The following is a 26,313-nucleotide window of genomic DNA, read 5'->3' as shown; positions in this document are numbered from 1 at the left end:
TTTACATTAAGAATTAATTAAAATAATTTTAAATAAATTTAATTAAAATAAAATAAAATTTTGTAAAATATATTTAAATTTTAATTTTAAAAAATTATAAATAAATTAAAATTAATTTTTAAAAAATTATATTTCTTTAAAAATTATATTTTAATTAAATAGGTATATTTATAAATTATAATTTTAATGATAAAAATTTAATGTTTATTTTTTAATATTTTAAATATAATTTAAAAAATGAAAAATAAACAAAATTATTTTTTTAAAAATAGTTATGATATTTTTTTTGTATTAAAATTTAAAAAATTAAAAAAATCATTTAAAATTTTAAAATGATTGTTTTTTAATCATTAAAGTATTTATTAAGTTTAGTTAAATTTTTTTTTTATACTTTTATTACCTAAAATTAAAAAAAAAAATAATATATTTTTATATTAAATAATATTTATGTATACTTAAATAAAATATATAATATATTAATATATGATATATATTAATTTTTAATAAATTATATTTAAGGATTTTTTCAAAATATTGTGATATTTTTTACTTTTTAGAGAAAATATAAATAAAAATTTAAAAAAGTATAGAAATTTTAGTAAAAAGTTAAGAAAATGAGATTTAAATCTCAATTGTAGTAAAAAAATTACGAGATTTAGGAAACACAAAATCCTTATATATTGCATGTTTTATCATACATATCATGCAAAAAGGTCAATAACCTCTTATATGGAGCAACATCCTTTCGTACAAGAACAACCGTAAAAGGAAACAATGATGATTGAAATGTCTATCTAAAAACCAGCAACTCCACAAATGAGCTTTGCGTTGCCCGAACTTATTTCCTCGCATTATTCATCTTTTTTTGTGTGCAATATTTCATTTTTGCGATGATTTTACCCAGTTTTTGTCTCATTTTCCTCGAATACTTACGCACGGGAAAAAAGCAAACGGTAATTGAATAATAAAATCCTGCTTTTTATTTGCACGACTTTTTTTTCTATCAATCTCATACATTTTTAATGTTATTATTCGTTTCTGCGTGCAGGCATCTCTTTTTTTCCTGCGAAAAAATTCCAGTTAATTTGAATACAAATCATTTATGTGGCTTTTTGCGTTGTTTGCCTGGACGAGTCTGGCGTGCCTTTTTCAACTATTTTTCATATTGAATGGCAAATAAATAATGTCTGGAATGTTTTTTTTTATTTATTTATATTTATTGGCAAATGTTGTGCGATGTCATTCTATCTATATTGAAAATTGATTTAATGCCGGCAAGAAGCTATACCGCTAAATGTATGTCAGTAACATCTTCGTAACTCATCATATTTAAGTAACTTCGCACACCCGTTACCGTAAAATAGACAAGCAAATCGGTTTTTAATGCAATTTCTGTAGAAAAAAAAACTGGGACAGAGTAAAAAATCTGTTGTCTTCCATAAAGAAATTACTTTTTAACCCTATTATAGCACGATAAAACGTGATTCCATTTTGCATATTTCCTGCATTTTGTAGCATATAAAATATATACATGCCGGATATGTGCCAATATATATTTTCTTTTTTTTTTTATAAACTCGTAACGCACATAACTCGACTAGATAGAGCACTGCAAACAACAACAAGCAAAAGTTATATAATATGAGACTGACATGATGCATGCCGTATCTTAAAATTCTCAAAAAAAAAAGACAAATATTGGAGTAATAATAATAAAAGTTAATAAGATGTAGATTTAGCACTGATGAATATCTAAAAATCTCATAAGTCGTTTTTGCGCACATATTCCACATCATTGGCGTTGAAGCATAATATGCACTTCCTCTCGTCGTTTTTTTTTCTTTTTTTTTTTCGTTCAAACAGGAGGAGGCAAATCGTTTTTGTTACAGGAAAAACAAACATGATGACATGAGTCATAATAATATTCAATGAAAATTATGCAAACATCGTCTTCGTTGTCGGTTCTTTGCATAAATGGGCACTACGTGAAGAAGAAGAAGATAGGGAGCGCGTCAGACAAACATATGTTCAAATCGATTTTATTTTCTTGGCTGCAATTATTAAATATTTATTTAAGGCAAGTGTGATTTTTAAATAAGTTTCATATCTCGTTTCATATTGTTTTAAAAATTTAAGTATAAAAAAATTAAAATAAAAAAAAAATAAAAAAAATTTTTAATATTATTTAGGCATTAAAATACCCAGAAAAAAATTTTTACATTATTATTTTTGAAATTTTTAAAATATTTAATATAGGTATATTAAAAATATATTAAAATGTTTATTGAATATTAAAGTTTAAAATTTTTTTAAATAAATAATTTTCTTTCGACTTTTAAAAAAGTAAAAAAATTATAATATTTAAAATAAAATAATATATTCAAATTTTTCGATGTTTTTTCAAAAATATAATAATATATAAAATAATAATAATAAATAAATACATAAAAACATTGTTAATTAATATTTTATTAAAAATAAATTCCAGAACTTAATTAAATTTTTTTAATGAAAAATATTTTTCAATATTAATTTTTTATCGATTTTTTTTTAATTTAATAAATATTCATAATTTAAAAATATTTTTATATTTAATGTTTATAAAAAAAACCCATATTATTGTTTTTCAAAAATTTTTGGGAATTGTACTTGCCTAATTTTTCAAATAATTTAATATATCCTATCAAAAATTCCTAATTCTGTTAAATTTTGAACAAAAAAAAATTTAAAACAATTTTGAGATTTAAAGCAAATTTTAATAATTTTTTTTATTAAGGTATAATTATTTTTTAAATTAATAAATTTTATTTGAAATAATTAAATTAATTTTTAGATTTTTTAATCAATTAAATGTACATTTTTAATAATTGCCCATGCCTTATTATAATAAAATTTGTATCACCAGCATCGTGATACGTGTTTGCAATATTTTCATATTATTTAAAATAAAATTTAAAAGAAACAAAAAAAATCTCCGACAATGATCAATGTGTGTGGGCATCTCTCTTTTGTATTAATTTACGTTTTATTATTATGATGATGATGTTTATTTTATGCTTCATCTCTAATATATGTATATCTATTGCATGTATTGCGGATTGGATATCTTCCAGCAAACCAGCATCATCGCATTTTCACAAAAATGAAATAAATCGGGCCAACGCCACACGCTCGAGTGGGCAAAAAGATGGTTTATTTTGAAAGTTTTATGTTAAATGTGCAGTGTAAACATTTATTGGCGTGTAATAGCATCCCAAAAATGTTTCACTTCGAAACACGAAAGAAACCACCGATGAGCGAAGTAAACTTTTCTGCATAATTTTGTACCTCATTGAATTATAATCTCATCGCACGACGCGCGAAATATGTAAATTATTACAAATATTGAATTTTATCCGTCATAAAATATGAAATGGCTTCGAAAAATACGGTGTTAACAAATGTATTAGACATGATTAAAAGTTGTAAGTATCTTTCTTTCGCATGTTTTATTCATAATTTTCAAACACACCCAATTTTATTTGATTTTTTTTAAGACTTTAGAATTGTGTCTCATCACGTAGTCAACAACAATTGTCGCCGACAAGCAGGAGACACCGAACGACACAAAGAAATATGAAGTGAGACGAAATAATTTGATTTAAAACTTTCAATTTCATTATCTTTGCTTCGTCTTTTGTGGTTCTTCTTGATTTTTTTCGATAAATTTTTGATTGGAACGACAGAAAATGGCAGCAAGCCCTTTTTATTGTCAACTTTTGAACATATCGTCAATTACTTGATTAGAAATGTCAAAAAATGCATCGTCAACGACGGCGTGACTCATGTATTTATTTATATTTAGATATTATTCGAAAACATGTCCGCCCATAAAACGATTTCCACCCTCTTCTTGATGTTTCTTGTTAACCCCTAAGCTACCAAAATCGATTTCTTGTCCAGTTTTTCTTCATTTTAATTTTATTTTATTACATTTATGATATTTTTCTCTCTTCTTTATTTTTTTCAGCTCGTGTTTGGGGTAAAAATGGACAAATAAAGAAATATTTTTTGAAAAACGCACAAAACAAGCGATTTTGAACGGAAAACGAGAGAAAAAGTAATTTAGTTGTGTGACATGACAGGAATTAGTGAAGCGATGGAAAACTTAATTAAAACTCTAGTCTATTTTTAGTCTCGAAACGTTAATAATAATTTTGTGGTTTCGTGCAAAGGAAGCATTTGTTAGAAAAAAAACATTGCACGTGAGTGAAAATTAAGCAATTTCTTGTTTTTGTCCTCCGAACAACGATGTTCAGTTCAAGTTCATGTCCCGCATTCCGTGTTAAAGTAAAATATTAAGTCCCCGACAGAAATTTGCAACAAAGTACTAATCCTCTTTGTACAACGGATTAAAAACTAATTTGTGACCACAATCCCCTTTCTCTGCTATTTGCGCACATTTACTTCTTGCAGTCAGCAGATGCTAATCTCTTTTATTGCAAATTTACTAAATTTTTATTGTAAAAGAGACTTTTCTCGTCTAACTACAATTTATTTCCAATGCAGTTGTCAGCGAATAGCTGCATAAAATTTATTATTTTATTAATATCTGGTCTGCGTTTAAAAGTTATTGCAACGGAATGGAATTCGCGATCAGATTCAGATAAGTTTCTGTCTGAGTCATAACACGCCTAATGCATTAGAAAGACATTTTTTGACGTGATAATGACCTCAATGCTCACTTTTTGTACTTTGGTCTGTCTGAAAGCGTTTTATTGCAACTATTGACATTGAGAATCGATCGAAGAGGTTTACTTTGAAAATAATTTTTGTTTATTTTTAATGGTCAATAACAATAATTAGGCTGAAGTAATGTTGGAAGATGTTATTTATTTTAAAGAAAATTTATAAATTTAAAAACTAATTTATTTTTTTATTATTTTTAATTAAGCAATAAATATTTTAATATATTTTTTTTAAATTATAAAATAATAAATTGATCATAATGTTAAAAATTTTTAAAAAAATATATATATATTTAATTAAATAAATATTTATATATTTTTTTTTATAATTTTAAATTTTTTTCTTGATTTAATATTTAAAAAAAAATTATTAAATTCAATGAAATTTTATTTTATAAATTAATTCAAAATATTTAAATAAAATTAATTTAATATTTTTGATTATAAATATGAGTAAAAATATTTCAAAAATTAAATAAATATTTTAAAAAATTAAATTAATCAAGTAATTCGAAAATTTTAAATTAAATAAATGGAGTTGAATAATTAATTAAATTATTAATTTATTTATTAAATTAATAATTATTAATAATTAATTAATTTATTAAATTAATTTATTTTAAACTTTTAATTTATTAAAATTAATTATTCATAAATATATATTAAATTTTTTTTATTCATTGAATTATTTTTACAAAATATTTTATATTAAATTTAATTTTATTTATTTATTTTTTTTTTCAATATTTAATTGAAATTTTAAAAGCATTTCCTCAGTGGCTCTGCCTAATTATCAAAAATATTTTTATAATAATCAAATATTTTTTGTTATCTTATCAATTTTGTTAAGCAAATATTATTTCATTCAACGAATGATGAATCAACCAACTTAATTGCACTCCAAGAAAGACTCATTTAACAAATAAAAACCTCATTTAATTGAAAACGGCACGCAGATGAGCTCCTAAGAAATAAAATTCGTAATTAAACCGATTAAGGCGAATTTCGACTCAAGTGCAGATTCAACAACAAACGAATTTAAATAAAAATTAGTCGCTATTCAAATTTTTTTATTATGATAACTTTGACATTTTTCCTTCAAAATCCATTCAAATTTATTATTTGTCTGTTTTATTTTTTTTTAATTTAAAAATTTGAACGTAGTCGTAATTAATGCAATCACCAGCGGCATAAATATTTAAACGCAACACCTACTCAAGCAATAAAATATTTTTTTTTGTGAGACTTTATTTTTTTTTTCGAAAGTTTAGGTTCGATACTGTTCCTAACTAATTAGTGAAGTTTCTATAAAAATTCTGCTTAATTGATGTTTTTTCGATTTTATTCTTTCAACGGCGTTGTTAACACCTACTCCGTCATTTGTCGTAAATTTCTTGTAAAAAACGTTCTTGGTCATTAAAGAGACACTTTTTGGTACAAAACTTTCCTCATCATTATTGCTTGAATGGAAATGCCCAAATTTAGCTGCAGGTCACTTCATCTCCGACACCCGAAGATTTTTTTAAAAATTTAATTTATTCTGTGGCATCGTCAATCGTGATTATAAGTTTAAATTTTTTGTGTGCGTTATTTATTAACAAAACAGATTTTTTTTTATTTTTTTACATAAACGACGAAAGAAAATGCGTGGTCTGACACTAAATTGTTTGTCTAAATTGAATTTAGATTGGATTTATTCACGTCTGTCTGATGCTCTGTGGAGGGTATTTCATGCATGGCAAAGAATTGTGTATTCATTAAAATAATAATTAAATCAATCGACGACAATTCTCACTCTCGACGAGTCTCGTTTACTATTTTGTCGCGTTTTATGACTAAATTTAAATATTTTTTTTTTAATAATTGAAATCAAAAGTGAATGAAAACGAGTTTAGTTATCAAGTGACACACAATTTAATTGAAATTTACGAAAAACGTCTTTATTCACAGAGAGTCTTGTTAGTTAATTATTCGTTAGATGTCACACAAAATAATTTATTTCTAGAATTTGCGCCAATTTTTAATTAAACTCAATTAAGATGAAAGTGTAAACAAGTTTGGCATGGAACACATGTTCCAATTGAATTTTCATACCGCGAACCAATCAATTTTAGCTGCATTAATGGTTTCCATATTCGCACCTCCATTTATTTTTTATTTACATTTGAGGCACTTTTCACTCACATTTCAGAAAATTCAATTAAAAATGGCGTTTAGACTTTTTCTGCTGCAAAAATGTAAATAAAAATTTTTTATGGCACATAAATCAATTTTTTTTTCATGATCCGATCAAGCAAAATTCTCTCACGACACGACGAAACTAATCCTATTTGCATCGAAATATATCATCAGAACGTCACACATGAAGAACGAAGTCGATAAAAAAAGTTGTTCTATTTGATTGCATTTGAAGCGGCACTTAGACAGGCACTTGTCTGACTCTCGACAACAACTAGGCACTAAAAAAAAGTAACGAGAGTTAACATTTCTATTAAGAGCATTAAAAAATTATGTTTTTGTGTGTTATATATTCATCCGCCTACATTATTATTGCATTATCCGCATCCAGTAGTCAAGTTGTATTTCCACTTGTAGTACAACGAAAATTAACATGAAAGAAATTTATTTATTAATACCTGTTTAAGTTGATTGTATTACATCATATTAAATGCATGTTAGAAATTCATGTGTTTGTCTTGAGTGTTTCTCGTTTAAAATATCGTTAACAGGGTTGAAAAAAATTTTGAGTTAATTTTTTATAAATAATGACTTAAATAAAAAATAATTTGAGAATCAGTCAAAGTCATAAATTCTTAAGTCTAAAAAAATAATTAATGTTTATTTTTAAATAATTAATCAAAAAATTAATTTTTAATTAATTAAAATAATTTTTTTTAATAAATAATTATTTTATTAATTTTAAACAGTGAACTTTTCGCTTAAAATTGGAAGAAAAATTTATTAAGTTTATTTATTTATTCTTAAGTTACCGTTTTGGGGCAATTAAGTCAAAACTTAATACTTTTTTTTAAATATAAATTTTTTTTCAAAACAATATTTATTTATGACCTCAAATTTTTATTTTTGAAAAAACAAAAAATAATAATTTTTGACTTAAGAGCTTAAAAGTTTAAGTCAAGTAACTTAAGTCATTAGTTTGAGTCGTTAAGTTAAAATTAAAATATTTTTTTTTTTTACTAAAATAACAACTTTTGAGTCAGATAATAAAGATTTTTTTAATAAAAAAAATATTTTTATATTTTTAACGAAAAATATATTTTTTTAAAAAAAGTTAAAAATTAAGTTTTGACTTAAATGACTCAAAACATTAACTTAAGAAAAAATAAATAAACTTAATAAATATTAATAAACTTAAGATTAACATAAACTTCTTTTTCTTATTTTTCAGATTAGTTTCCATTGAATAAAAATTTTTTAAGCAAAAGCAAAAAATTTTTTCCCAACCCTGATCTTCTCATCAAACATAGGAAAAGAAGAAGAAAACAAAAAGAACGAATGAATTGTAATCTGTTAAATTTAATTGATCGCACCTTCCTCTCTTCTTCCCGTTTGCCGGTCAATGTTGTTCCCATTAATTTATTAGCTGGCTACTGTTTCCAGTCTCAAGACGTCCCAAACCTCAGGCAATGAACAATTATTACAATGTTTAAACAAGGTGCATGACCTTTCAAGTGACGCCAGGTTCATTAGGAAGGAAATCGATAGAAACAATAGAAAAAAAGATACAAATTGAACAATCACTTGAAGAAAAACAAACAAATCGACAAAACAATTCTTCATTAAGATGAAGTACATTCACTCTTTTCGCTCCCTATCTTTTTTATTTTATCCTCCTGATTGTGTAAAGAAACATTTTTTTTGTCTTTTTTACACGTTCGTTAAGGAAAAATCACACAAAAAACTGCAAAAATAAAGTTTCGATGCACAAGAAAAGAACATGAAGCGATAAAAAATAAAATCCCACGAGACTTTATTTACTGTTTTTTCTCCTTTATCATGTTCTTGTATTTTTTTTATATTTTTTGTAAATATATGAAACATTGTGGACTTGCAACTAGAGACAAATAAGTTATTATTATTATTTAAATCATGGGATTTGTATTTTTTCTCTCATTTTATAAGAACAAAAATAAAACAAAAAACAGAAGAGAAAAGAACGAAATCAGTGATTGGTGAAGAAAAAATAAATAAAATAATAATTACATGACATTTATTCAACTTGAACACAGAACTTTCTATTGTTATAATTTTTTTTTATTTTTATAAACATGCAACATTTTTTTTTTCAACAACTTTCTCATAATTTAATTTTATTTCTTCATCAATTTTTCATCACTCAAAATAATTTTTGACAGAACGATGCAAGTTCATGGTGTCGATTACGACGTGTCTATGTCCAAAAATAACGAAAGATCAATAATATCGCATGTTGGTGTCTAGTTCATGGTTGTCGATATATCGATTCGTTGTTACATAATTCTTGAAAGGAGGAAATTCGAGACAGAAAAAATTATTTGTTCATCAATAACTGTCGTATTCACCTGCTTGGGGTAATAAAATGCAGTTTTTAGCATAAATCACCGTGCGGAGTGAACATTTTTTCACAACAATAAATTTCGTTTTGAAAAACAATCGAAATAAATAAAGTTTTTTTTTCTCAAAAATAATTTTAACACAAAACAATTGAGTTTTCAAGCGTTTTTCAACAATTTATTCGATAAATAGGGCAAATAAATAAACTTTAAAACGAACATTATTATGCAACATTGTGGTAAATATTCTCGGAAAAATTTTCTCGCATGCATTTCTGCATTTTTTCGAAGTCTGTTAACGAAGAATGTCATATATCAATTAATTTTATTTTTTTTTCTAACAGCTTAATAGTTTGACAGTATATTAAAAACGTTAAAATAATAATAAAAAACATGACATGAATTTTATTATTTTTTCAACAGACATCAAACTTGATCACAAAGAAAAAATGTCAGTTTGAGCGCCATGACGCGTCGTCGTATTTAAATATTAAGTAGAATGACATGATAAAAAAGTGACGACATTTCATCACGATATGCAACTTTTTCAGCGGATTGAATTGAATGACATCCACCCACTGAATTTTTTCAAAGAATTTTTTTTAATCCACTTAGATTTCATGGGATTTATGAAAAAATTGAATGAATGAAAGAAAATTTCTTTTTTATTTTTGTCTGTTATTTTATAAAAGAAACAGAACCGTAATCTAGAAAAATGATATTGTGAGTCATTTATCTCCGGCACACATGACATCTCCCATGTTGCATGGCAAAAAATAAGCTCGTACATTTGTTCAAGGACACTTCTTCCATATTATCTCAATTTTATTATAATAATCACTATTACAGTGCTTCGCTAGATTATTATTCTAGTTTTTATGTTCGCACATTACATGCGGTGAATCGAATGAATGGAATAAAATGTACGCGAAATTATCACATATCGCAAGCTAAGCTTATTATTGTTATGACTATTCAACGCACAGGCAATGCGACGACAACACATGAAAGTTTAAAGAGGATTAAATTTTTTATCTTCATCCTTTTTTATGTTCATCTCGAATTTATTTATATTTAATGATAAAACAGTTAAAAGGAATTTTATGTCGTCACGTATCGATTTGTGACCTTCAATCCCAATAAATTTTTTAAATGTCTTCTGGAAGGCAAGTGCAATGAGGAAAAATGTTTCAAATTTTATTTTTAATAATTTTTTAAAAATTTTTCTAAAAAAAAAAATTTATATAAATTTAATAATAATTAATTTAATTTAAAAATAACATTAAATTATTTAATTATTATACATTAAATAAGTTTAATATCAACTTCAAAATTTTTTATGTTTTTGTTTATTTTTTAAAAATAATTTTGAAAAATCTTGATAAAAAAAAAATTATATTTTTGATGATTTTTTAAATTTTTCTATTTTTATAGAATTTATTTTTAAATTTTTTTTAATCAAAATTTTCAAGTAGAAAAATTATCAAAAATATAATTTTTTTTTGGTCAAGATTTTTCATAAATTATTTTTAAAAAAATATAATTAATATTTTTTTCCAAAATTTAAAAAATATCAAGAATAAGGTTAATTAAAATTATATTAAATATTAAAGTAAGTAAAATTCAAAGAAAATTTTAAATAAAAAATTAAATATAGAAAAATAATAAAAAAAAAATTATTATTAAAATTGAATTATTTAAAATAAGAAAATATTAGGTAAATTAAATTAAAATAAAAATGAATAAATATTTTAAATTTAACTAAAATTAATATTTTTTCAAAAAAATGATTTTTTAAATATTTCTTTTAATTTCAAATTAAAAACTGCTAAAAGTGTTAAATTTTTTTTTTTAAATTACTGAAAATTTTTATTTAATATTTTCGAGTCCAAAAAAATGTAAAATATTTTTAAAAATTACCCTCGCCTTATTTACTGTTTGTTGAGCGACGACGCATCCTTTTCCGTTAAAACATTTACGATATGAAATTTTACGAGTGTTTGTCTTACTTTCGCAAACATTTTCGCTTTTTCCACGTTTTTTTACGAGAAACAATGTCAATATTTGCCGAAATTCAATAAAATATAATTTAATTTAATTTTCTAACAAATTAATTTTCAACAAATGTTGCTTTTTGTTGTCAAAAGTAGTTGTCAATATTCTGCGAGTTGAAGAGAGTAGGAAGCAATTAAAGCAACATTCATCAATTCACTCCATAAATCTTACGATAACTTTACTGAATTCGCTCCGAAGTGCACTTCAAAGCCACTTGAACTAATCTAGATAAATATTAATGTGGCAAATATCAAACAACGACAAAACAAATTAAGATTTATGTTGTCGATACGAGACACGACGACGTTACATTCACAAAGCAAGTGCTGTCTATCTCTTATGTAAATGTATTTCAATTAAATATACAAAAACTCATAAACGTACGTGGGTTGCTTTTGTGTAAAGCACCAAAAGGTTGCTTGTAATTTGTCTCAAAATTACTTACAACAGCACCTCGTTGCCGACTTAAAAGGCAAATAAAGATGTCTGATTGAATATTTTAGATAATAATGTTGAAATTTATTGGCTTCCCTGCGACTTTTGCTTCAATTGCGCACCATTTTCAGACAGAAACTGAGTTAAAATTCAAGAAATGATGTAAACAGTAGCAAAATGTGTTTTCAAAACTAATTTTTTTTATCAGTGCCAAAGTTTTGTTTAACAAGTTTTATTTCGATAAAGACAAAAAAATGTTTCTTGACGATGATTTATGTTTATCGATTATTTTTTACAACTTTTTACGTTGAACTCGTTGTAAATCGATTTTTAAGTCTCAAATTTTCAACGACTTTTGATAAAAAAAAATCGTCTGTGATGCGGAAGAGTTCTCAGAACCGAGATGAACCACAATAATTCAATAAATCATCCAACAAATTAATGATTAATGGCAGATTGTGACATTATCTGACCAATAAGCCGATCAGTCGTTATTAATAACTCGACGCCGATGGAGGAGGAAGCCGAGGAAGCGACTACCTGTCAGCAGCACACATACTTTGCAATCACTTATCGATTTATTATACGAAATGGCAAGCAATCAGTGATAAAAGGTAAATAATTATTTATTTTTTTTTATTTTTAGTTTTGAAAAAGTAACACCAGAAGTTTTTTTTTAGTATCAATTAAGCGTTGTGACGGTAAAATAGTGAAAAAAAACTTGTTCGCTCGTAAAATTACGAGAAAATAAATATTTACATTAAATTAAAAGCAATAAAATGGGGTATCGAGTGTCATTTATGTTACTGGTTTTTGTTTCATTGAGCTGCAATGCAATCGCGGATGGCGAAATTTCATGCCAAAAGATCAATTTTGACTCGCAAGACAGGAGACATACCGAAAAATGTCTCAAAGTGTGGCAGGAAATGACGAAAAAGGAGTATGTCAACTCAAAAGTGTTCAAACCTTTCTGGAAAGGAGCCGAATTTTACTTGTCCAACAAGAATTTGGGCGTTTCGTGTGAACAAACTTCACAAATTTTTGCCTTAGAGAAGACTTCTTTGGTGCAAATGACGAATTTTTTGTATTTCGATAAAGGATCGACGATGACGGTGCGAGTTTTGGACCTAGATGATGTCGATTCGACCGGATATGCGAAAGCTGCGTATGAATGGAGTGTCGAAAGTGACAAACGGGAGTGGAAAATTTTTAATAAAACGATTGATCGGGAGATTTCAAGAGCAAAAGTGAGTAAAATTTGTTAAAAATCAACAAAAATTGAAAGAAATTTCGTTTCAGGTACAAATTGAATGTAATGTTAACAGTTTGAGCACTTTTGCGATCGAACATTTGCACGTAATTAATCCCGCCAACGCCAATGAGGAGTGTCAAGAAGAAAATTGGTATCAAGAAATCACATCGACTACCGTTCCAAGTACTTCTACAACCTCTGAAAGTACAACAACAACAACTCCCGAGACTTCTAGTACTACAGAACAGAGCACAACTGAAGAAAATTCATCAACGACGACGTCTTCGGCAACTACAGATCCAACAGAGACAACTACAGATGACGAAACTGAAACAACTGACGATGAAACGACAATTTTTACGAGTGAAAGTACCTCGTCTGATGTTTCAACGTCAAGTTCGACGGAAATTTCGACATCTCCAAGTACAACTCCAAGCACAATTGGTCCAGAAACGACAACTTTTAGTACTTCAAGCACAGAAAAGCCTTCTCCAAGTGATCCAGAATACAATTTACTTTACCTTTATATCATAATTTCAGCGGGAGGCACGATTTTAATCATCGGATTTGTAATTTTTATCATTATTGCATGCAAAGCTACAGGAAGTTATGATCCAAAGACACCAACAACAACGCCAAGACCGAAGCCGTTAAATAATGCGGACTCGACATCAGCAAGTAGCGATTTTAGTATTTCATTTGAAACGCATGACTCGGGTTTGACAAGTAAAAGTACGACACAAGCTTAATTTTTTTTGCAATAAATTTTTTTTCTTAAAAAAAAATATTTTTTTTTAATGAATCACGTGTGTTGGACATTACTAAGAAGGTAGATGATGATTTGTCAAACTCTTGTGCAATCAATAACCGATTTATTATTTTTTCGAATGGCAAGATAAAGATAAAAATAATTATTTTTTTTTTCAAGAGTCGCAGTAATTGTAAAGAAATGTTTCTATTTTAGTTCATTTTGTGACCATCAACGTTCAAGTTTATTTGAAAAAAAAATTTTTGTCACAATTTTAGTTATGAGAATTTATTTTCGTGCAATTTTTTATGTTTTTATTGGAATAGTTAAAGCCGCTGACGAAATCCCGTGTCAAAAAATCAGTTTCGATTCGGAGGATAAAAACACAATTGAGCGATGTCCTGATGTTTGGTTGTTGGAATTGGCGAAAAAGGAATACAAAAACACGGAAATTATTAAACCTTTTCGGAAAGATGCCAAATTTTATTTGTCGAATAAAAGTAATGGCATGGCATGTGAGCAAACACGTGAGACGTTCTTTATGGATGATAATTCGATGGTGCAATTGACGATTTTTCTCCTTTTTGATTCCGGTGCGTGGCTAACTGTTAGAATTATGGATTTGGATGATCTGGATGAGTTTGGATTGCCGCAAGTTGCGTACGAGTGGCGAGAGGATGGGCGGATGCGTGAATGGCAAATATTTAATAAGACGATTAGTAAGAGGATAACGAGGGGGAAGGTGAGTGAAGTGTTTTGTGAGTATATTTATTGTTGTGTGTTGGTTATTAAGGCCATTCAAAGTTTATATTTTAATTTTTTTCCCTTAACTTATCTTTTTAAGATAAAAAATTTTTCAAAGGCTTTAATTTTTTTAAAGGATTTTTAAAATAATAAAAATTAAGTTTTTAAAATTGTTTTGATTTTGGACAATTTTTGCCTAATATTTGAATATATTTTTTAAATAAATATTTTTAAAGTAATTAATTATTATTTATTTAATAATATTTTAAAAAATTAAAAAAAATATTTTTTTTTAAATTTAATATTATTTATTTTATATTTTTTCTAAATTATTATTTTAAAAATTTTAAATTGAATTTTAAATAAATTAGCAAATATCAATAAAAGTTAAATAAAATAAAAATAAATTTTATAATAGCAAATTATATCGAAATTTATTATTAAATTAAGTTTGACAGTCAAAATTTTGCAAAATTAATTATTTTATTTTTATTATTTTATTTCAAAAATTATTTTTTTTAAATTTTACTCCTGAATTTTTTTTTTGAGACGAAATATATAATTTGAACGTCCTAAATGAATTTATTTTTATTATTTTTTTTTTGTAGGTCCAAATCGAGTGCAATATAAACAGTGGAAGCACACTTGCGATAGAACATTTACACATCATTAATCCGTCAGTAGCGAGTGAAGAGTGTCAAGAAGAAGTTTGGTATCCGGAATTAACGACGACTACTGTAACAACGACGACGAGTTCAAGCACAAGTACTACAACGAGTTCATCGACGACGACTTCTAGCACGAGCACAACGTCAACAACGCCAAAAACGACAACTTCAACGACTCAGGAGACATCAACAGAGTCTTCAACGATCGAAACGACTCAAGAAGTAACAACAACTACAAAAGAAATTACGACAACTGATCTTCCAACAACAACTGAAGAAGTCACAGCAACGATGGAGGATGAAACGACGCTTATTACGACTTTAGAGGAGACTACAACGACTGAAATTCCATCGACAACTCAAGAAGAAACGACTTTAACGACGGAAATTGAGACGACAACTACTGAAAAAGACCCAACGACAGAAATTTCTTCAACTACTGAAGAAGAAACAACTTCAACGACTGAAATCGTAACTTCAACGGAGGTTCCTGAGACATCAACTGAAGAAACTACAGAAACAGCAACAGAAACAGCAACAGAAGTCCCAACTACAACTTCTGACATCGAAACAACCGAAATCGAGACAAGTTCAGAACCTTCAGAGGTCCCAACATCACTTTCAACGACAAAATCTTCCACAATTTCATCAACTACTACTACAGAGCCTCCCAAAGACGATGAAAAATTCAAAAATTTCTACATTTATCTCATCATCGCTCTATTAATCTTCATTATCATCGTAATAATTGTACTAATTTTCATTTTCAAGTCTCGCAAGAAAAATCCTGAACCGCCTCCAGCTCAAATTTCGGTTTCACAAATTCAGTTCAACAACTTATCACCTAAAAATAGCACGAAACCTTCCAATATTTTCCTCTCCAAGCATCCTGCCAAGCAATTCACACCTGCTACTAATCACATTCCGCGATTAAATATTAACAACGCATCCGGCAGAAGGGAATCCTCTGGAATGGGAAGCAGCGACGAAACAGTCACGCGTACTCCAACGTGGATCGTCGAAATGGAAAAGCAATTCAGAAAAGAAAAAATTACCAATGGAAAAAACCTTAAATACGCCTAAAAAATAATTTTTCGCAAAAAATTGTTGTTGTTATTATTTCTAGTTTTAATAAATATTACGATAAAAAGTAATTTTTGGTCACTTTTCTCACACTGAGAAATTATTTCGTAAAAGCTTTTTTAGCTAATGGACCGAAATGGATTCGTTATTGACTAGATTATCCTTAAGTGCCATGCTGCTCTCGGCAACAAAGACCGACGCGTCATTTATTGCTTACATGACTGACTTTTGCTTGTTGTTGATTCTTGATGCGAACGAATCAAGTGGATGCACTCGGAATAAATTCCGAATAAATGAAAATATTTTGCGGATTGAGACGCGATGAGACGTAAAATTAAGAGCTTTCGGTTGTTTTAATTAAATTTCTATCCTTTCTTTCGTCGTTATTTATAATGTCAAGTCCCATCACGCTTGTTGAAGGAATTTACCACATTAATCCTGATGCGACTCCCAAAGCCACACTTATGCTCCCTAATAAATTACTCCGACGAAAAGAAATGAATTTTTTCAGGTATTTGGATTGTGTGTCTTTATAAGGGATTGCATGTTTGAGTTCTTTGAAGCTCGAATTAGAGTTACTGAGCTAAAATTTTCATAAAAATGTTTGAAAGGAAATATTATTTAAAAATAATTAAATATTTAAAAATATTTTGCAATAAAACTAACTTAATTTTACTCATTTTGTTGTGATTTTCTGAATTTTTGTTAAAAAAAATTAAATTTAATTAACATTTTTATAAAAATATTTAGAATTATTTTTAAATTGATCAAATATTGAATTTAATTTTTTCTAAATTAATATTAAATTAAAATAATTTTTAATTAATTAATTTAATTAATATTTTTAATAAATTTATTTAAAAATTTAATTTAAAATTAAAAGTTAAAAAAATTAAAATTTAAAATTATTAATTATTAATTAAGTTTAAAAATAATTCTAAATATTTTTATAAAAAAATTAAATTTTTTTTATATTTTTAAACCTGAATTTATATATTTCTCTTTCATAAAAAATTAATAAATTTCGAATTATATTTTTAAAATTAATTTTAATTATTTTTTTTTTAATTTAAAATTTTTTTAAAATCCTTTTTGTATAAAAACTTGATTTTCAGATGATTTTGAGAACCTTAATCATATTCAATATATTAAAAATGTTAGTTTTTGTGAAATTTTCAAGAACAAATTTTCATTTTTACTTCAAATTTAAAAACTCGAGCTCAAAAAAATCCAATTTTTTGCAATATCTTGCCTTTATCATCATGTGTGCGATAAATAAAAAATGTAAGAAAAAATATTCCGTGATATAAAAATTCCATTTTTGTTCTTATTTTAATCTAAAGTCGCTCTTTTACCATTTCGCACCTCGAACATATTGCTGCCTTGTGCTTCATATATTATTCCTCACACATCGTTATTGTTGTTGTTGTGGATACAGGTGGCACGTTTAACACAGTTTAAGGATACATTCTTGGTTGGTTGTTGTTTGTTGTCTCTTTGCCGTCGTTGTCGTCGTCGAGACGACATCTTTTAATATCTATGAAAACCCTAAGCAGAAACATGATTTTGTGATTTCTCAGCTGAATAATAAATGAAAAATTATCTCGAGTGCCATTGTCTGTCATGTGAGGTGCGACCGGAGTATTTTACGTGATTTTTAGTTAACTAACTGCCGAGACATCCGAGTTCAATGACCTCTGAAAATTTTTGATTTAATTTGTCGGAAAAAGTTTTCGGCCTTTCAAGCAAAAAAAGTTAGATGATTCGAAATCTCCGGTATTTACACGAACGAAACCACCGAGATTCCAAAACTTTATCCTGTGTTTACACGCAAAAATTATTCAAATACTTTTTTAGAATGATCATCATGTGTTTTGTGTTTGTTTGCGTTGTATTGTGGGGATTTATGCCACTCAAGAGAGGAAAAACGACATGGAAAATAGGGGGGAAATGACATCAGCGGCAGTCGTCACTACACTCTTTTACCTGCTAATACTTTCAGGATGTGAAAATAAAAAAAAAAAAAAACAGAAACAAACAGGAACTATGGGAGTACAAATGATTCTTTTTTTTATTATTATTTTTACTGTTATGTGACTTTTTTTTACACGGCGTGTTCTCGCATATGGCGATTTAATGATTTTTTCGCTGAATTTATGTGGAAAATGCTCCATTAAAGGATTAAAGCTCGTTGTTGGGTAAAATGGCGGATGCAGGTGCACTTGACAGAAGCCTACCCACAATTAAGAGGAAGATTAAATATTTATTTTAAAATATTTCAATAGTTGGATTTCGCTTCATTAAAGGACTGAGATGAAAAAATATTCATTTAAATTTCATTTATTTCAGAAATTTAAATTTTCTTCAATGAAAATCTAAAAAAAAATTAAAATTATTTATTAATTAAATTTTTAAATAAATTTTAAAGTAAAGGTCAAATAAAAAAAATGTAAAATAATTTCGAAATTTTTAAGTCAAATTCCGAAATTAATTAGTTGATAAATTTTTAAGCTTAAAAAAATTAAAATACCTAATTTCGAAAATTTTAAGTAAAATTTCGAAATGTATTGATTTTAAATTTTTAGAGCTTAATAAACGTTACTTAAGTTTTAATAAAATAAAAATAAAGCAAATTTTTAAATTAAATAAATAAATTTAATAAATTAAATTTGTTAAAAAATCAAGAAATTTAATGAATTTATTATAAAGATAATTTTTTTTCAAACTCAAAATCTTTAATTTTAATAAATTATTTATTTATTTTAAAAATTATTTATTTTTTAGTATTTTAAAAAAAATAACTTTAAATTTAAAATAAATAAATTTAATAAATAATTTTAATTTTAAAATAAAATTTTATTAACAAAATTATTAAAAATTAAAAAAAAAAATAAAATTCTTAAAATTTTTGAATTTATAATTTTTTTGTTAAAAAATCAAATATTTTTTCAATTTTTTTTTTATAAATTTTTCAAATTTCCCGTGAGATTCAAGCAAAAATTAAGCAACACGACGAGATATCGCACAGAAAATTTAATTTGCAAAAAACATCAAGTTCATGAATGTTAACTAAATTATACCTATATCGTGAACGCATTGTTATTGTCTGCTCGTTCATATTTCGGTAGAGTTTAAAACTTATTTTTTTTTCAACATGCAGGAAATAATTCACAGTGAAAGTACCTCTCTATGCAGTGAAAGGACATTAAAAGCAACAAAGTACGAGGAAAAATCGATAAATTTTCACATGGACTGTAGTTGAAGTACATTAAAAGTCGTCCCTTGTATCATAAATAGTTGGTTGGTCGGTTGGGTAACGCTCTGCTTGATTTTATTGCTTTGGGTTGCCTTTGCTCTTTCGTTTTTGATAAATGTTGATATGAATATTGTTTTGGCTGTAGGTATCTAACAAACAATAATTTTCAGATGAACTTTCTTCGGAAACGTTTCCGTGTTTTCCCGAAAAAAAAAAGTGAAATCAACGTGAGGGAGAAAATCGACAAATTTTATGACAACAATGGCAGAAGTGTACGGCAAATGACAAATGCAAGTGTTTTGGATCTAAAAAGGGGGGACTTTCTAAAACGGAGGGAGGAAATCGTCATCGTATAGCGTGCTATCATGTGATAAAAGTTTATGTTTTTCCAGATAGCAGCAAGAAATGTTTGTTTATGACTGTTGAAGGAACATTTCCTTTTGTATGATATGTACCTTCTGGAAGCGAAATTCGTCATTTGAGCTACTTTTCTTCGCATTCAAACACTGATAAACGACCAAATAAGCTAATCTAATTTTTTTCTGGGGGTAACGAACTTTTTTTTTTTGCACAAAAAACATTGAAACACCGCCTTCGTTCGTTCATTCAGCCGCTAATCGGAAGCTAATATATGTACCGCCCGTATCTCATACATCACAAATTAGCCTTGAACTTAAATAACAACAATTACCTGCACACAGGAAGTGATTTTCGGCACTATTTGTATGGAAATGAGATTATTGTTAGACGACACTTTTTGAATTAATATCGATTGCAGTTCCTCACACGTGTTTCGCTCTCATACCAAATTATTTATTTATACTTAAATATTGTTAAAGGGCCCTTTTATTATATTTTTTCAAGGTATTGCAGACAAAAATTGCAAACTTCTCCCTTTTTACCCGAAAAAATCCCTTTTTTGATCATATTTCATTATTTCTTCTTCTTTTACAAAAGTTCGAGTAATAAAAATGTGCATTATGTGCTGTCTTAAGCATGTTGTACAACATTTCATACAATCAACTGATTATTATTCAATTAGGGGTTGGTAAAGTACACCTTTGCCGCATTGTACACGACAGTTGCTGCATTCAAAAAAATTTGCACTTCCAAAAAAATGGTTGCCGAAAATCTTGCAAAACTCGTTTTCACCGAAAAATCGTCTAAAATAAGGGGAAACAATTCTTCTTATAAGAAAAAAAAATTTTTTTTGACTAAAACGGCTTCTTTTTCATCGTTGTTGTCATGTGCAACGTGATGTCTCGTCACAGCAGCAATCAAGAAAACACAGAGAAAAAAATTTGTGTGATGTTCCAAATAATAATCCGCAAATTTATTGCGGCACAAGGACATGCTGCATCGTAGTTGTAGTATTGCGGCGCGCTATAAAAGGCAAGTCATCATCATTTTTTGTTGGCAAATCAATGCAGCAAACAACGTTTTTTGGTCATAGGCGACTTTTTTAATTGGATAACGTTTTTTTATGATGATAATAATTAAGAGAGGATCAGTTTTTGAATGAATTTTAACCAAAATAGATTTAAAAATAAAATTTTTGCTCCAAAAAAATTTAAAATAGTAGCGAAAGTCGTTAATGAAACATCCAAATAAGAGATAAAAGTCCTTGTCACTCCCACATTCCCCTAAAAAATAAATAAAATATAAATCAAATCCCCAAAAAAGGGCTTTAATGGAGTTTCAGGTACAGACCAACTCCCAAATCCCCAATAATTTTTGGCAATTATATGGAAATAACTTGCAGTAATAATGGAATAAATGAAACAATTTAGACTAACCCATAAAAGACGTGTGGATGTGAGCAGCAGCAATGACGATAGGCATGTACTGGTTGCTGTGGTGATTCTGTCTCCCAATTATTCCTGAGCATTGTATTTTCACGGTAAGCCATTATTTTATGATGATATGATTATTAAAATATTTTTTTTTGTTTTAATAATAAATATTTTGGTAAATTGTAGAACTTTCACATTTAGGTAAACACAATACAAGCAAATACAATAATAATTACGAATATCGATTATTTTTTGGGTTGTGTAATAATATACACGCACATGGCTATTAATATAATATATAAAATGTATTTATATATTTTTTGTAATTTTGCGTAGTAATAATATTAAATTTAAGAATTTTTATTTATAAAATAATTTTTTTTCACTCAAAATATTTTTTTTCATACAAATTTTCTTTGTTTGTGTATTCACTTTTCCTTTCTTTTGCCAATTTATTTTTAAAAATATTTTATTTTAATTTTTTTATTATTTATTTATTATTTTTTGACACTATTTACTAATAAAAGCACACGATAAAACACTTAAAAGACGGGATTTAACTATAAATTTTATTAAAAACATATATTTTATTGAATATTTTTGTTTCCAGACACATAAATCAAAGTTATATGCTGTTATATTGTGGTTGCAATCCACACACTTCTTCTTTATTTTCCTCTCTATCCGCTTATTTATTTATTTATTTTAATTTTTACGGGATAATAAATATCGGAAGTAATTAAAACTATTTTTATGTACGGATTTATCAGATTTTTTGAAAAATTATTCTAAAAGTAACACCGAAAAAATAATATTTTCGAATGAAAAACAGAACCGATATCAAATACGCGTCGAGACAGTATGGTTTATTTTTACAAAAATTTCAACCAAATATTATTTCACTACGTCACCCTCATTTTATATCCGCACCATGCCCGTACCTCCTGTCGACACTCGTCGCTTATGTATTTTAACATATATCTATATAATAGGGAGTATATTGCAATATGAACGAAAAATTGCACATGTGTATGTGTTTGTATAAAATGTCACTAACACCATCGCAGGATGTTTTGATTATATTCTCTCCATTAAAATAGACAAAGCTTCCCTTTTTTCCGTACATATGGAACTGTGTGCGATACAGATGGTTCCTGTATCTATTTTATTTATCTTCGCTGTTTGACGAAAATGTTCATTCATTCACGTTACGCGCCACATACGAAGGAAAGACTTTTGGAAAGCACATGTTCCGTTCGGTACTTGAATGCAATGCACCCCATTGTAACATCTGTAAGAATATAATGAATTTTTTAGACGTCAAGAGTGAATGTGAAGCAAGAGAAAGCACAATAATGATAATTATTGTCGAAATACGCACCAAAATGGAACACCTACCGGTATTATTGTAACATGTAAACAACGACTTCTTCTTTTTTTTTCGCTCGAGTATAGTTTAAATTGAAGCTTCCCTCGTGCGCTTATGTGTATGGAGTGAGACATTTGCGCACGTGGATCCAAATAAATTCCCAAAAATTCCTTCACAATAGGCGAATTACGGATAAACAGGGATGAAAAAAATATTTAAATAATTTTATAGAGATTAAATTCAGTAGATTTTAATAATTTTTTGAGCCCAAAATTGGAGTCATTTAAAATTATTTTTTTTTATAAAGTAAAAAAAATATTTTTAACATATTTAACGAAATTTAATCATTTTAAAAAAAATTCGGACTCTACCTTTAATTTTTTTTACTAAAAATTCACAAAAAATTTCTTAATTAAAAAATTAAGCTTAAATTAATTAATTTTTTAAATTTTATTTGAAAATTTTTATTTTTGAAAATTTAATATTTTTTCAAAAAGGTAAAAAATATTTTTAGTTTTTTTTTTTAATTTTAATTCACTAAAACTAAAATTTTATTAAATTAAATAAATTAATTTTTATATTAAAATTTTAATAAAATTTTCCAATTTTATTAATTTTTCATATAAATTTTAATTTTTTTATCATCGATTTTTCAAATGATTTTAGAAAAATAAAATAAAAAAAAACAAAAAAACATTTATTTGATTAAAAATAAAATTTTACTTAATTTTAATTTAATTTTTTCAAAATTATTTAAAAAATCGAAGTACCTAGTATTTGTTTTTTTTATTATCTGTTCAAAATCCAATGTTTTGATTTCAATTTTGTTATTTTTTTCCATAAATCAAAATTTTAAAAAATATTTTTTTCATCCCTGTGTATAAAGTTACTCATTCAGAAGAATTTAGTGTGCAAAATTGCATTACATAGCGACGACGTTCTTCAACTACGAGAAAAAGGACTTTAACGGAATTTAAAGGTGTTACTTTTTGATTAACTTTGCTCTATAGATGTATGGAATTTTACAGAAGGAGAAATCTAATCTCGGCTTATAAACCATACTGTGTCGTATTTATCTTCTTTTCGTGTCGTTTCGTCTTCTTCTTTCTCAGTTTGACAAAAATAAATTACTCTCATTATTGCGTAACTTCTATGAGAATAAGTTAATGTTTAATTTAAAAAAAAAAATAAAATAAATAAATAGAAATGGCGTTGAAAGAGCAGTCGCAAAGAAAAAATCTAATAAAATTTTCTTTTCAATTTTCCGAAAAAATAAAAGAGAAATTCATTGAATTGCTGATAGACCCATTTTATCGTTTTCTTTCATCTTTCGGGCTCCATTCACAGCAACTTCCTTTGTTATGTTATGAATTTTTATCGTCAGCAACCCATCTTTTTTTTGGATGTCGTAGCTATTAAAAAGCAATCAGTATTCCATTCAATTTTAAATATTAATATAAAAAGCACGGAGGAAGGATGTGTGGCGCTTGTTCATTCTTTTCAACATTTTTCTTGTCTGTATCACATATCAGAAGATTAAAATCGTATGTCTGCCTTAGAAAAATAAAAAAAATAATAAAAACAATGAAAATATTTTTGTTCACAGAAACGCATGGAAAATGAAGCGCAGCAACACAAACAAAGGAATTTTTCATTATTTTTCTCCATGAATGGCAGGAGAAAGCAAAACAAGACACCACTACTACTAAAAACGGAAGAAAGCCGCTTATATCCTTCAACAGTCAACATACAGAAAATGAAAGAAAAGCTCTTTTTCCTGGCGGTGTGTGAGTGTCTTACTGTTGCTGTGTCGTTTCTAAGCACAAATTACATAAAAATTGCATTCGTTTATGTACTTCACAGTGTATAGTTTCACAGACTGCCATGCGCAGTTCTACTTTCAATTTCGTTTTCCTCCTTTCCTTTTTGTGAACCGAGAAAATGCGTGCCACATACGGAGCTACGCGGCATGGCACAAAAACAAACCGTACTCGTTATTGTTGTTTGAAACATTAAACTGTCTGCTTGTTGCCGTCGTCGCAGGAGTTTGTTGTTGTTGTTGTTATTATTGTTATTTAATATTACTTTTCATGAAATACGACGGCGATGTGATAAGAAAAAAAAAGTAATGGAAAAAAAGGACCAATAAATTTACATTCATTGCTGATTTTTTTTTCCTTTTTTTTAACTGAAGAAGCCTTGAATACTTTATGTACTGAAAAGATTTCTATTATTTGATTATCCGTATCATGTTAACGATGCAAGACGTTTATCTTAATCTCCTTTCTATGTTTTACATGCTAACGAAGACACGTTCCATCAACACCAGCTCATCATCATCATCATCCGGGAAGTTTATTTGATTTGTGTATGTTTGCAACTTGTCAGATACATTTCCAATAAATTTCAATCAATAATTTTACGTACCTGAAAAGAGAAAAAATATTTAAATTTAATTAAATTTTTATAAAAAAATAAATTTAAAATTTAAAATTTATTTTTTTAAATTTAAAATAATATTATATATATTTTTAACATTTCATAAATTTAATTAATAATAAGAATTATAAAAAAAATTTTACGATTATTTTTATATTAAAAAATAATTTTATAATTTTTTATATAATTAAAATTTAATAATTTTTAATATTATTTTTCATAAATTTATTGAATATTTTACATTATTAATTAAATTAATTATTTAATTATAAAAAATTAATTTTTATTTTTATTTAAATTTTTTAAATTTATACAGGGTGTCCCATCCAAATTTGGTCCGCCGTTTTTCGCGGTTTTATTAATATTAATTTTTAATAATATTTTTGCAGAAGAAATCCGTTTTTCGCAGTTTTGTAAAAAAAAAATAAATTTTCACACTTTTTCCAGAAAAACTTTGGATTAAATTTATAATTTTGTACAGTTAAGAAAATTAAAAAATTTGTGCTGTGAAAACATGCAAATGCCATAATAATTTAGTAATTTTAAAAATTAAAAATAAATTTTATATTGATATTTTATTTTATTTTATTTTAATTAAAATAAAATAAATTTATATTGCGATTAAATTAAAATTTATATTGATGTTTCGGACAAATTATTTTTTTGTATATTTTTATTAAATAATATGCATATAATTTTTATATATATTTTTAATGCTAAATATCAATTATATTTAATTTATATATTTAAATTAAAATTTTCAAAATTATATATTTATTTTTTTTAATAAAGAGCAATTTTAATCAAATTTAACGAGCTTTCAAAAAAAATCCTTGTTACTTTCCAAGAAGCAATTATTATTAATTATAATCTCAGCTTACCACATATGTCAAGTTCAAAACTTTTATTTTTAATGAGAGCCATTAAAAACGCGAATAAATTGATTTAATTAACGTCGAATTGTTAAAAAGAGCCCACACAAAGTAGATTAAAAATCAATAAATACAGTAATTACACATAATGACATTCAATCATCATAAAACTTTTTACATCAGCACGTTTACTATTATTATGCTTTTTTGTTGTTGTAATAATAATAATTAATATTTTTATAAATATATTACAATTTTATTTTGTTATAGCGTGTGCTTTTACATTATATATCGCATTTTTACCATGCATCACTACATT

At 26.5% G+C, this 26,313-nt stretch overlaps 2 protein-coding genes across 2 annotated transcripts in view; one reads left to right on the top strand and one right to left on the bottom strand.

Moving 5' to 3' along the window:
- Positions 1-26,313, bottom strand: part of LOC134832349 (IQ motif and SEC7 domain-containing protein 2) — a 124,909-nt gene that overhangs the window by 75,847 nt on the left and 22,749 nt on the right. The gene's annotated exons all lie outside the window — the stretch shown is intronic.
- Positions 12,550-16,265, top strand: LOC134827994 (mucin-5AC-like). Its single transcript, XM_063840918.1, has 4 exons — positions 12,550-13,017; positions 13,070-13,748; positions 14,097-14,512; positions 15,123-16,265. Exons 1-4 carry the CDS (start codon positions 12,550-12,552, stop codon positions 16,263-16,265), a joined length of 2,706 nt encoding a protein of 901 aa, XP_063696988.1.

Source organism: Culicoides brevitarsis, chromosome 1 (genome assembly GCF_036172545.1).
Source record: "Culicoides brevitarsis isolate CSIRO-B50_1 chromosome 1, AGI_CSIRO_Cbre_v1, whole genome shotgun sequence".
NCBI lineage: Eukaryota > Metazoa > Arthropoda > Insecta > Diptera > Ceratopogonidae > Culicoides > Culicoides brevitarsis.
This window is presented reverse-complemented; position numbering and strand designations above follow the sequence as displayed.

Coding starts and splice junctions, on each gene's coding strand:
- LOC134827994 (XM_063840918.1), top strand. CDS start 12,550: ATGGGGTATCGAGTGTCATTTATGTTACTGGTTTTTGTTTCATTGAGC. Junction 13,018..13,069: donor GGGAGATTTCAAGAGCAAAA/GTGAGTAAAATT, acceptor ATTTCGTTTCAG/GTACAAATTGAATGTAATGT. Junction 13,749..14,096: donor GCATGACTCGGGTTTGACAA/GTAAAAGTACGA, acceptor TTATTGGAATAG/TTAAAGCCGCTGACGAAATC.